At 34.6% G+C, this 13238-nt stretch overlaps 1 protein-coding gene across 5 annotated transcripts in view; it reads right to left on the bottom strand.

Moving 5' to 3' along the window:
* Positions 1–13238, bottom strand: part of LOC142345599 (uncharacterized) — a 306540-nt gene that overhangs the window by 211763 nt on the left and 81539 nt on the right. For all 5 annotated transcript variants that reach the window (XM_075397728.1, XM_075397730.1, XM_075397731.1 and 2 more), the window contains 11 exons: positions 12582–12896; positions 11929–12243; positions 10813–11127; positions 10072–10386; positions 7860–8168; positions 7155–7469; positions 6449–6763; positions 5352–5666; positions 2364–2675; positions 812–1126; positions 162–476 (listed from right to left, as the gene is read on the bottom strand). In XM_075397728.1, the coding sequence (XP_075253843.1) occupies positions 162–476; positions 812–1126; positions 2364–2675; positions 5352–5666; positions 6449–6763; positions 7155–7469; positions 7860–8168; positions 10072–10386; positions 10813–11127; positions 11929–12243; positions 12582–12896 (3456 nt within the window). The remainder of the gene's footprint in view (positions 1–161; positions 477–811; positions 1127–2363; positions 2676–5351; positions 5667–6448; positions 6764–7154; positions 7470–7859; positions 8169–10071; positions 10387–10812; positions 11128–11928; positions 12244–12581; positions 12897–13238) is intronic.

The raw sequence follows: 13238 nt of genomic DNA, 5'->3' as shown, positions 1-13238 counted from the left end.
AGTCCTATATAATAGGAATTTGATTCACATATTGTTTCTATGAACAAAAGGGTGAGCTCTTATATTTTATATAAATAGTACTTGAATTGTTTTGAAGAGAGCCTAAGACACAGGCTTGCAGTAGTAATAATGGTTATTTTTCTTATTTTGAAATTTCTAACTTGTGCAGACTTCAATGATTTCAGTAGCGGGTCCTTCTGAGCTCGATCCACATAACGTCAGAACATTCACAAAACTCAGATTATGACTGGTGCCAGGATCCAGAGACCCAATCGTCATATTGGTATCATGATTGGCCGGATTAGGAGTTGCATTTCTCCCAGCTGGATCTGGATTTATCGCTGACAGTTTGTACTGGCCCATTGGTCCGTCGTTGGAAGCCACATTAACAACATCAGCGGACACCACTATTTCAGTATTGCTGATTGCAAAGATTCCAACGTCGGGAGTTCGAGTGAAGTTCAGGGTGCCAGGCACTGAAAAATTCATTAGTTCAGGAACTGTAAGTTGTTTTCTGCAGTAAATTACAGAAAAAATAGTCATATATTAAACGCCAAAATTTTCCAATCTGTCCTTGCTAATTTTTAGAGTATTTTTTTTAAAGTTTGCTCCGCTTATGGTGCTCCAATCTTTCGAAAAAGTTTTGTCAAAAGTTTCGTCAAAAGAGCAGTGTTTCCAAAGTACTGCTTCTCTTTTTTAATAAAAAAACATTTTAATTATTAATTTTTTGTTATAATAAGGATATATAATAATATATTTAGTATAAAATATCCTGCTCTGACAACTCATGTCTCCGATAAACTGAACCTACGAGTGCAAAGCGTGACTTCTTTCGGTTCACTGTCATGACTTGAAGGGTTTGAACATGGAGTCCCGTCAGTCCCAACCTCTGTCACCACCTCAATTTTGTACTCTGTTCCACCAGTCAGACCAGAAACAGTTATGTCCTCCGAGGTATTTTTGGAACCAGTAGTAGCCCGGCTGAAGGCTGGATTTGAGTCTGGATTGACGCTTATGACTGAGAATAGGTCGAAATTGGAACTAGATGGAGTTGTGATTCCACTTCCATTGATGATGATTGAGTTGACTAATGATAACGAATCAGCTACGTTCGGTATGTCAGGTTCTAAAATAAAATAATCATCAAAATCCAAATTTGTTGTCATAGAGAGTTATTTTTCTGGTTTAGAGTACTCGTTTAACGATCATATAAAACGGATCACTGAACTACTGTTTGTTCAATTCAAGAGCGTAAAATAGTGACAAAAACCCGAAGTCCTGTTCGAGCTCCAGAGAAGTTGTTCAAAATCTATGCAACTAACGTTGAACTAAGGAAGTTCAAGTTCATCCGTGAAATACTTTTTATCAGCCGTGACCAAAAGTATTAAATTCAATAGCTGTAATTGTTTGATAACGCAACTAATTATACGAAACATATATCCTTTTTTTAATTATCGAGGGTTGTTTTCAAGGGTCTTTCATTATAGACCCCCCTCCGAGCTTAGTGGTCAGATAATCTGCCCCCCCCCCCCCCCAATCATGGTAAATATACCATAATGGGGGCTATAATTTCATGGGGGGGGGCTATAATGGGACAGACCCGTTTTCAAGAGGGTTTATTTTGAGAGCAGTATAGTTATATTTGTCCATGGTCAATATTATCTAGGTTTTGGGTTTTTGCATAAGTCGAGGCTATTTTCTTGTCTGGTCCTCTCGGGTGCTACTAGGACACTAGCAGCCGTGAGAACCCTCCCACGCTCGACGAAAGAGAAGTTAGGAATGAATTCTTGAAACATTTTATTTAATCTAACAATTTATCATACTTACATTTCTACATTTTGTACGCACGTTCCTTGTTTATTAAATAATACAAATCATTGATGACCTTGTATGAAATCAAGGAAAGTTATGTGATGGGCAATAATGGTTTATACTGGCACAAAAACTATAATAAATTGTCCCGACTCCTGTAAAATAGTAAACATAAGCAAAATTCTTTAAAAAGTGAATGAAAAGCTGAAAAAATGACGGAGTGATTAGAAGGAATTGAGAGCAATGAGCTGGTGAGATTTTAAAAAATGAAAAAACCGAAGGCGAAAAAAACGAAGGAAAATAGTGGAAAAAATGTAAAATATGAGAAAAATTAATAGTAATAAGATGTAAAAAAGTGGAAGGAACTAGTGAAAAAGACTAGAAAACTAAAGAAAATAGTGGAAAAAACGGATGACAGAAATCAACGGGAAAACGACGCATGTGTGACAAAAAGGAGATAAATCATTAGGAAATAAACAGCTTCGGCTCAGTAATTCAATGCAGATTGATTGAAAACACCTAACAAGTAATGAGAGTAAAAAAAGACTAACTCGTGCAAACTTCATTTATGATAGTAGTATCACTGTCTGTTGTAGTACTGCATATGGTTATCGAATTGACAAAGGTCAAGGAATAACTTGTTCCAGGTGAAAGGTTCCCAATTGTCATGTTAGCATCCTTGTCAGCTGGATTCGGCGTAATCGTCTCAGATGCCGGGTCGGGTGTCAGAGCTGTGAGTTTATACTGGCCCATAACTCCACTATTAGCAACTACATTGTTTATTTCAGCCGCTACCACAATTTCAGTATTGCTAATTGCGTAGATTCCAACCCCAGGGCTTGTGAAATTTGCAGTGTCGGGCACTAAAATAAACAAAAATACAGGATTTTTTTAGAATTTGATATTCAAATTCATTCATAAACCTTGGTTCTAATAAGATGCATGATCTGTCAAAAATTTCAGCAAACAGATAAAAGTCAGTGGTAACATCTACAAACAAATTTACAAACTTTTGGAGGTTCTTATAAAAATTATAGTGTCTAAAAAGGAAAATCTAATAAAAGGAAAGAATCAAAATAATGAGAAAAATAGTAGCTTTTTAAAAATTCAATCTTGTATTTATGTACAAAAATATGAGAAGGGAAAAACCTTTTGGACGGGGAAGCAGTGAAAAGATTCAAATATAAAAATTACCCTTCACGGTGGAAAGTCTTCGAGAAATTTTAATTATTGAAACCTGATTTTACCCTAATCTGGGGACTACCAAGCCGGTTGTAACCATGTTTGGTTGAATTCATTATTATTATTACTATTATTATTATTATTATTGTTATTATTATTATTATTATTATTAATATTATTATTATTATTATTATTATTATTATTATTATTATTATTATTATTATTATTATTATTATTATTATTATTATTATTATTATTATTATTATTAATATTATTACTATTATTATTATTATTACATACTTTTGCAAAGCTAGTTCAGCTTATTTTTTGTCAAACTTGTTTTCATTTGTCAGTTGACAGTTGAAATATATTTTAGTAACTTTTTTTTACTAATTTTGACTTATTGAAACTTGATTTTACCCTATTCTGGGGACTACCAAGCTGGTTTTAACCATCTTTGGTTGAATTCATTATTATTGTTTTTATTATTATTATTATTATTATTATTATTTTTACTATTATTATTATTATTTTTATATAATTTTGCAAAACTAGTTCAGCTTATTTTTTTGTAAAACTTGTTTTCATTTGTCAGTTGAAACGTATATTAGTAACTATTTTTTTTACCAATTTCGACTCAATGCTGTGGAATATAAAATCTAAAAATATTTTTATGCTTTGTTCATTTACTTTGGATTAATTCAATGCAAACATTAAAAAATTATGAACAGTAAAAAAGCAAAAATTTCAAAACTACAATTTTGTTTAAATACGATTTTATTTAGTTTAAATACATTTTAGAAAATGAAAAATTTGGTCTTCTCATTTTTATTTAAATGACTTCAGATCAATAGTAGCAATTAACAGTTGATCATCTGACTTTTCTCAAAAAACCGTTGACTGAAGGGATAGGTTAAGTCGAGACATCGGTGTGATTAAAAAGTGTGGTATTAAAAGGTTTAATTGGCGGGCTATTTAGCTTGAGTCTTGACGGAATCTTCCAGGACCTCGCTACACAACAAATGGTTTCTAACTACGCCAGTTAAAGAGTGTCTTTGTTAAAAACTGTGTGATTAAAAACAATGTTATTTGAAATGTTATTTTGTAATTTTTTCTAATTAAATGTGAATATTACTAATTTGACAGAGAAAAAGTTCTCTATTAGGAATTTAACAAACGCCTTAAAAGCAATTGTACACAATAATAGTGATAGTGAGAGATTGCTATGAATTCTAGAAAACACTCCACAATTTTACTGTGAACTACACTGTAAATGTTATGAAATTCAAGCAATGGGTTAAAATAAAATTTGATAAACAAATTAGTAAACATTTGTTTAAAAAAACAACAAATAGGCTTTCACGGAGCTTATAATACGTTCACGTCAATTATGGAAAAAACATCAGATCAAAATTTTTGCTCTTAAATTTCATGAATATATTAAGTTCACAAAATGAAAACCTTGTTATCAGTATCATATTTAAATGTACAGCTCAGATCGATGAGTTCCATTGTCATTACTTATAACTTATTTTTGTAAAATAAAATTTCCTTGTATGACTGTCCCCAAAAACGAATGAACATTAAATTTCAATGGATTGCTGATTAAAAGAAGATTGACTCAGAAATTGTTTGTGCAGATAAGTCTGACAAATATGTTTGGTTGACATTTGTGGAGAAAGTTTTGTTTTGTATATATTTGTAAAACGTTGTTGATCAGCAAATATCACATTTTTGGGAGCAAATATCACATATTACGAGTTTTCTTGTGTATGATCTCTTTCTGCAGTTTGTCGTTGAAGTTTACTGAAATCTTATTATGATAAAAAGAATTTAAAAACTTGTTTACCAGACGTTTGTTGACAAATGCTTGCTTTGTTGCTTTCACACAGAGCTGTCAAAAGTAGAAGTAATAATTTTTACAAAAAACTAGTGATTTCATGATTTCACTGGAAATTTGAAAAATTGGAGACAATCACGTTCTATAAGAATGTTTTGAAGTGGCTATTGTTTTCAAGAAAATATTTGAGCTCAGTTATAGGTCCCATGCTGAAGTGAACTTGACCGCTCCAGTCCCTTGTCCAGAAATTTTTAAGTTTCACCGGAGATCCAGACTCCGCAATTTAAAGCGCAAAATTTCACCTGCGCCCTTGGAGTAGTAAGGTGTGATCAGATGTTGTTATGGTCAGGGACTTAGTGGGTGCATATTGTATGCAACAAAACAACCCAACTTAGAACACGTGCTATTTTGCAACATAATAATTTAATGGCATTAGCACGTATAAAGAGAGGGTGCAAAATGTACTGGGGGGGGGGGGTGATTAAAAGAGTCCGAATTAGTGTTCACGTGAACTTACAAGTACAAAGTGTAACACTCTGCGGTTCGCTGTCTAAACTCGAGGGGTTGCTACATGGAGTCCCACCAGTGCCAACTTCAGTCACAACCTCAATCATGTACTCAGTTCCAGCTGTCAAACCAGACAGCGTCAAATGGTCGGAAGTGTTTTTGGATCCCACAGTTGCCCGGACAAAAGTTGGATTGGAATCGGGGGAGATACTGATGACAGAGAAGAGGTCAAAGTTTGAACTTGAGGGTGTTGAGATTCCACTTCCATTGATGATGATGGAGTTTAAAGTGGAGGCACTGTCCGCAACAATCGGAATATCAGGCTCTGAAAAATTTTTATCCTAAAAAACTGTTTTTGGTCCATTTTATTAGTGTCCATTCATTGTGAAAAAACATTTATGCCCTATTCAGTCATCTAGCATGCTGAAAAAATACAAAAATTTAAAGCTGCAAAAAGCGTACAGATCGGACCAGGTTGCATTAGGTTTTATAAGTCCTTTTTCGAAATAATTAAACGAAGGATTTTGATTGAAATATCCAGCTCAATGAAAACCAATGAAAATTGCAAATATTTTTGCACATGAAATTTCTCGAGTAAAATTACACGATTGTGTGCAGATTAAATTGGGTGACATTTTCTGTGTGAAGAATAAACACACAACCTACTGTCTCAAAATTGAAGGACACTTTATTTTTTTCCGTGTAACACTCCCTTACACAATTTTTTGCGCCATTAAACTAATGAGGATGCCGAATGAACTCAATTTAAATTTCTGCCTATCATTTTGTTGATTTTTTTAATAGAAACATTATGAAAAAAATTGTCACTATTTTGCCCCCCCCCCCCAAAAAAAAATAATAAAAGAAAACGCACATGAACAACATTGCGTAAGAAAAATTTAATAAAAGTATTTATTCCGATTAATTCTTAGAGAATATAGTGAACTCACAAAAAAAATATTTGTTGGAAGAGCAAAAATCATTTCTTCAAGTAGGAACAGTTTGCATGTCCGATTGACAAATTGCATCAACTTACAAACATAAACAACTAGAAAAAAACATGAAAAACTATCGACTTTTAGAACTGCTCTCAAAATCAAAACTTACTTGTACAAACTTCCGTTATTTCAGTTGCTGGTCCTTCGGAACTTGACCCACACAAGGTCAGAACATTGACTAATCTTAAATTATGACTAGTTCCTGGATCGAGACCACCGATTGTCATATTTGTATTACTATTTGCAGGATTAGGAGTTGCGGTTCTCCCAGCTGGGTCTGGACTGATATCTGACAGCTTGTACTGGCCCACTGGACCGTCATTTGATGCAACGTTGACCAAGTCGGCTGCAATCACGATTTCCGAGTTACTGATGCCAAAAACACCAACATCTGGCGATCGAGTGAAATTGAGAGTACCCGGCACTAAAATAACGCAACGCAACCAATATTTGATAGGAGTTAATGAAAGATAAAATCATCTTTTTCTTCAACAAATAGGTTTGCAACAAATAAAATACAACGAAACAAAAAAAATATAGATAAGAGTATAGAAAGACGTCAGTTAGGGAAACCATAATGGGTTTGCACCCTCTTTCCAATTCTGATAGCTTCAATTTAAGCAAAAACAATAACAAATAAGGAAAATAAAAAATAAATGAGAAATTATTTGAAACCTAATAAATTAAAGTTCATGTAAAACCCTACTGGAGTTGAATATATATATATATATATATATATATATATATATATATAATCTACAACAACGGTACAGTCAAAACGACAAGCAGTGAAATGGGAGAAACAACCAACTCACGTGTGCAAAGCGTGACTTCTTTTGGATCGCTGTCATGACTTGAAGGGTTTGAGCACGGAGTGCCGTCGGTTCCAATTTCCGTTACAACTTCAATTTTGTACTCTGTTCCACCGGTCAGACCAGAAACAGTTATGTCCTCTGATGTGTTTTTGGAACCAGTAGTAGCCCGGCTGAAAGCTGGATTTGAGTCTGGATTGACGCTTATGACTGAGAATAGGTCGAAATTGGAACTAGATGGTGTTGTGATTCCACTTCCATTGATGATGATTGAGTTGACCAACGATAGGGAATCAGTTACGTTCGGAGTATCGGGCTCTGAAATTCTTTTGTGAAAAGCACCTAATTTTCCAAAAGTTACCACCTGCCCAATTACTAACAGAAGAAAAATTAACAGATAAGGGTAGAATTAAAACAATTCTTGTACATATTCTCAGTTTTGCGGGAAACCTACTAAATATGCTGTAAGTTTTCCCAGGCACGAATAGCTTGCGCTATTTGTTCGCTGTGTTGTTCTCAAACTAGTTTTGAATGGTCTCAAACATTTGATCAAACCACAATGGAAAACATATTTGCAACTGTATTTCTATTTAATTTTTGACCAAAAGAGTTTATACCTATCAGTTGCAAAATCAGTTAATTATTATCAGGCAAACTAAATTTTTGTAATAAATTTTTAACATTGTGGAAACAAGTTGGATAAATTACTTGTGCAGACTTCTGTAATAATGGTCGGCTCACTCTCTGTACCACACACACTTATTGAGTTCACAAAGGTCAAAGTGTAGCTTGTTCCAGGTGAAAGGTTCCCAATGGTCATATTAGCATCTTTGTCAGCTGGATTTGGGGTAATTGTCTCAGATGCTGGATCAGGAGCCAAAACTGTGAGTTTATACTGGCCCATAACTCCACTATTAGCAACTACATTGTTAATTTCAGCCGCTACTACAATTGCAGTATTGCTAATTGCGTAGATTCCAACTCCGGGACTGCCGGTGAAATTTGCTGTGTCGGGTACTGAAAAATGCACATAGTTTTATCTAAAAAACAGTTTTTGTCTTAAAAAAACCTGAAGTGGAATTCATCATTTTGACTTTCAATGAAAGTTCAGTTTTTAGCATCTATCAAAAGACTGTTACCATCTTGCTGCCTATGACACCCATATTTTTGAATTTAACAATAATCTGAGGATTTCAGGTATTAAAGTAGTTTAAAGTTATCTGAATCAAATTTCTTTCAATCGCTATTCAAATAAAATGATGCCTAAAGATTTCAAACAGAAAGCACAAAAAAACTGCATAAATCAATTGCACTAATGCAAAGTGTGTCATGGTAAAACAAACACACTAGCATCTATTTCTCTTTTTTCACAGAAAAAAAAATACGTTTTTTTGTTTTGTAAAGATCTTTGATCACAAGTACGCAGTTTTGCTTTTACAATGATTAAATGGAATCTTTGAAAGACATCAAAATACCGAAAATTTAAACGAAAAGAAAATTAACATGCTCAAACGACCTTATACTACATGTCGGAATGACCATTAGTTGTATTTACAGCCCATAAAAAATTTCCAATTTTTCTTACAGATGCTTCAATGGACAATTAAGTACGCTTGGAAACAAAAAAGAGTCATAATTATGGGTTTTAAAATATTGAAAATGTACTATTCAGACTCAAATTACCGAATAAGCAAAACTTTTGATCGTGAGTGCTGGTTCATGGTTATTCAGTGAATTTGTGCTACGTTTGACATCAATATTTTGATTAAAAGACCTGTTCACAAAATATATTTAAAATTGAACTACACATAACTACTTGGATTTTTCTGCATCTTAAGAAAAATTTCTGTTCGCGAATTAGGTGTCGTTTTTCTATAAACTAATAATTTTTGGCCATCGCTATAATCTTACAGACAATATAAAAAGGGTCTTGAATTTTTTATTTGGTTACTTTCAAATCTCTATATTTACATTGGTGTTACCTAACACTGGACAAAATATTAACCCGAGTAGGACATTGCTTTATTTTTCATCATTAAAATCCACGTCTGCTAAAAATCATTTCTTATCATTAGAGAGCATTCAGTATGTTATCAAAGAGCAAATAGTATGTTATCAGAAACAAAAAGTTCAGATTTCAAGTTTCTCAAATGTTTCTGTCTAATTAACTGTCTATCAAAAGAATACACGAGATTGGATTATTTTTTATCAATATTACGTGACAATATACCGAATAACCTTTATCTCAATTTTGAGGAGTATCCAAAAATTTGAGCATCATTTTCCAATGCAATCATTTGTTTCAAATAAAATGAAAGGCAAAAAGGTAATTTATCTCCATATAAAATTTTACCTACTTAAACTTAACAAAAAAATTGGAAAGCCTGAATTATTGCTTTTTAATAATAACTTTTAAATAATTTTTATTGCGGAGCGAATATCATGTATTCAGGGCTAGAAAAAATAAACTAGAAAAATTCCTCTGTATGCTTTCTTTACACTACTACTTCATATCAGTAGTGATATGATTTGTTGAAATTGAGAAATTTTGTCTAAATTTGATATGAAAACTTTTTTCAAAACTGAAAATCCATAAAGCGTTGTTTCCTTATTTCCCGGTCAAATTTCGTGCATTGAATTTATCAAGAGTTCTTTTTACGTCAGAAGACGTTTTGTAAAGTTTTTGCTATCCATAATCTTCAAAGCCCTCCTTCAGTGTTTGTTGGCTTGCGTACATTTCCATCCTTTATCAAAGACTAATTTTCATTGTGTGAAATAAATGTTTCAGGCATAATTTTTACATTTTTGAGTCTATAGTGTCGATAGATTTGATAATTTCATTTGAATTACCTCAGTCAAATATTTTTCATTTGAATCCTCTAAGCGCTTAAAGTCACCTTCAAAAAGAGGCTTTACTTACAAGTACATAACAAAGCAGTTTGCGGATCACTATCAAGACTTGGGGGATTACTGCAAGGGGTGCCACCTGTGCCAACCTCCGTCACAACATCTACAGTATATTGCGTTCCAGCAGTCAGACCCGACAAGGTCAAATGGTCGGAAGTGTTTTTGGATCCCACAGTTGCCCGGACAAATGTTGGATTGGAATCGGGGGAGATACTGATGACAGAGAAGAGGTCAAAGTTTGAACTTGACGGAGTTGAGATTCCACTTCCATTGATGATTATTGAGGTCAGTGTTGAAGTGTGCGTAGAAACTGTGGGTACATCGGGCTCTAAAATCTTCCAGTAATCAATTTGAGCCAAGTTTAATTAGAAGTAGACTTCCGTAACTGTCATTAATAAGGGCTACAGTGGATAAACCAAATTCGATTCCGTCAGCTCAAACAAACCTTTTTTTCTAGCATGCAGGTGGGTCTGTGTTTATAGTTGTTGTCCGAATAACAATCAAAACAAGTGCTGAATTTTCATTCTTTGCTGAAATCAAGCTCTTTCTCAATATATTTTTTTGTACTTTAGCAGCATTTTTTCAAAGAATTTCAGAGAACCTTTCTTAGTTGTACTTCAAACCCAGAAGAACTTTGGAAAATTTGCCCCTTCTAAATATTTTTTTTACAAGATTTTTACCCGTTTGGTTAAATTTGGCCCGCGATATTACCTAAGAGTATGTGGTACTTAGTCTCTCACAAAACAAAACTTACTTGTGCACACTTCTGTTATTTCAGTAGCCGGACCTTCCGATGTGGCACTACACAAAGTGAGTACATTCACGAAGCTCAAAGTGTGACTCGTTCCCGGATTGAGACCGCCAATTGTCATATTCGTTCCAGCATTCGCTGGATTTGGAGTTGCGGTTCTTCCAGCTGGATCTGGATTGATAGCGGACAGTTTGTACTGGCCCATTGGACCGTCATTGGATGCAACGTTGACAAGATCAGCAGCGATCACAATTTCGGTATTACTGATGCCAAAGATTCCAACGTCCGGGGTACGGGTAAAGTTCAGGGTTCCAGGCACTAAAAAATCATCTTTCAATTAATCTGTCAATTGATATTTGCCATTAAGATGTCCTAACGCTGTACAACTTTCGTAGACAAAATTAATTCAAGTTTGCGTCAAAGTTGGAGATACCCGTTGTGTTTGACTACGATGCCTGTTTTTGAGCAAGCGTGGACAACATTGAAAAGATATTCTGACTGTTGCTTGCTCCCACCATCAGTGACGTCTAGACCTACAGTGTTCTTCCTGGTTACAAAAAACCAATTTATAAATTTACAATGAGCTAATTAGACCGAAAGAAGTGAATTTTTTTATTTGTGACTAGTTTCGGAAAACTCCCTCGCAATTCTAATTGCACATTAAGAAAATTATTTGCTAGAAAACTTGAAAAATTGCTTGTCCACGATGACAACTTTTGAACAAGAGTGAGAATAAAAAGAGAAGCATTTGTCAGCATTCTCCAAGCTCTAAATTACTGCGACCCATTTAAGAATACTGACCACGGTTAAGTAATGGTCAAGTGACTCTGCGTGAAGTCACTGAGAACTTCTGGCGGTTCGAGATATTAAGTAAGAATTTCGAAATGACTACTGCAGAGTCACGTAACCATGATTAAAACACGAAACGCGCACTTTTTAAAATGACAAAAGTCAACGAAATTCAACTTCTGGCTAAGTAGCAACTTCTGGCATTTTGACTTCTGGAACTGCAGACTTTCGGCATTTTAAAATGTGCACGTGAGTGTTTTAAAGTACTTTATCTGCTCTAATTGTCAATGGAAACTGCTAAGGCTTTTACAATAAATAAAAAGTACTTACGTGTACAAAGCGTGACTTCTTTCGGATCGCTGTCATGACTTGACGGATTCGAACACGGAGTTCCGTCAGTCCCAACCTCTGTCACCACCTCAATCTTGTACTCGGTTCCACCAGTCAGACCAGAAACAGTTATGTAATCCGAGGTATTTTTGGAACCAGTAGTAGCCCGACTGAATGCTGGGTTCGAGTCTGGATTGACGCTTATAACTGAGAAGAGATCGAAGTTTGAACTGGACGGAGTCGTGATTCCACTTCCGTTGATTATGATGGAGTTTGTGGTGGAGGCGGATTCGGCTACGTTTGGTATGTCTGGTTCTGAATGGAGATAATTTTTGAGCAATAAATATTGCAATTTAAGTTTCTCAGACGAAGAAATCATGTAACTCAGTTTTTTGGGAAAAATATTATTATATTGAGAGATTTTCGATCGCATAAGCCTACAATTTCCATAGTAAATTATAATTCTGATCTTTTTCTTAATTTTTTAAAAATTAAAATTGTGTAATCTATGTTTTACAATAATGAGTTGCAATATAAGTTTTGGGAGTCCCTGTTTGTCAGCACAACAAAATACCCGTCCGCAAAACCGCCAGTCTAAAATGCAATCGAAAAACTCACTTCTGAGAAAACTTAAAACTGAAGTTTTTACTAACTTGTGCAAACATTCGTGACAACAGTTTCGGGGCTTTCCGCAGGGACACCACATAAAGTCACAAGATTTGTGAAACTCAAACTGTAACTGGTTCCGGGCGACAAGTTGCCAATTGTCATGTTAACATTCGGATCCGCCGGATTCGGGGTGATTGTCTCGGATGCCGGGTCGGGTGCCAGAGCTGTGAGTTTGTACTGGCCCATCGGACCGCTGGTTGCGTCCACATTTGTAACTTCGGCAGCCACGACAATTTCAGTGTTGCTTATGGCATAGATTCCAACTTCTGGCATTCCGGTAAAGGTAGGTGATGCGGGCACTGAAAGAGAAAAAACCTGATAGGTTATTTTTGAGTTGGATCTTTGTGACCCCTGGACCAGTGGGTGCATATTGTTTGCAACTCAAAGTGTTCATACTATAATTTTTTTTCATAATGATTTATGTTTTACAATGCAAATGCATGTGACTGTAAATGGGGTGCATAACTTATAACGTACTGTTTACTGTTAATGGGGGGATACAAACTGAAAACATGTTTTGGAATTTTATAAATATTTTGTTGAATTTTAAATACTTCAAAACAGAACCGTTAAGAATCGTGATCTGAACCAATTTTATTTTTGGAAATTTTTGAAGAGCAGATCTTAAGATGTTCAATTGT

Source organism: Convolutriloba macropyga, chromosome 9, assembly GCF_964194025.1.
Source record: "Convolutriloba macropyga chromosome 9, txConMacr16.3, whole genome shotgun sequence".
NCBI classification, from domain to species: Eukaryota; Metazoa; Xenacoelomorpha; order Acoela; family Convolutidae; genus Convolutriloba; species Convolutriloba macropyga.
Note: the sequence above shows the minus strand (reverse complement) of the source record. Positions and strands in the feature narration are given on the sequence as shown.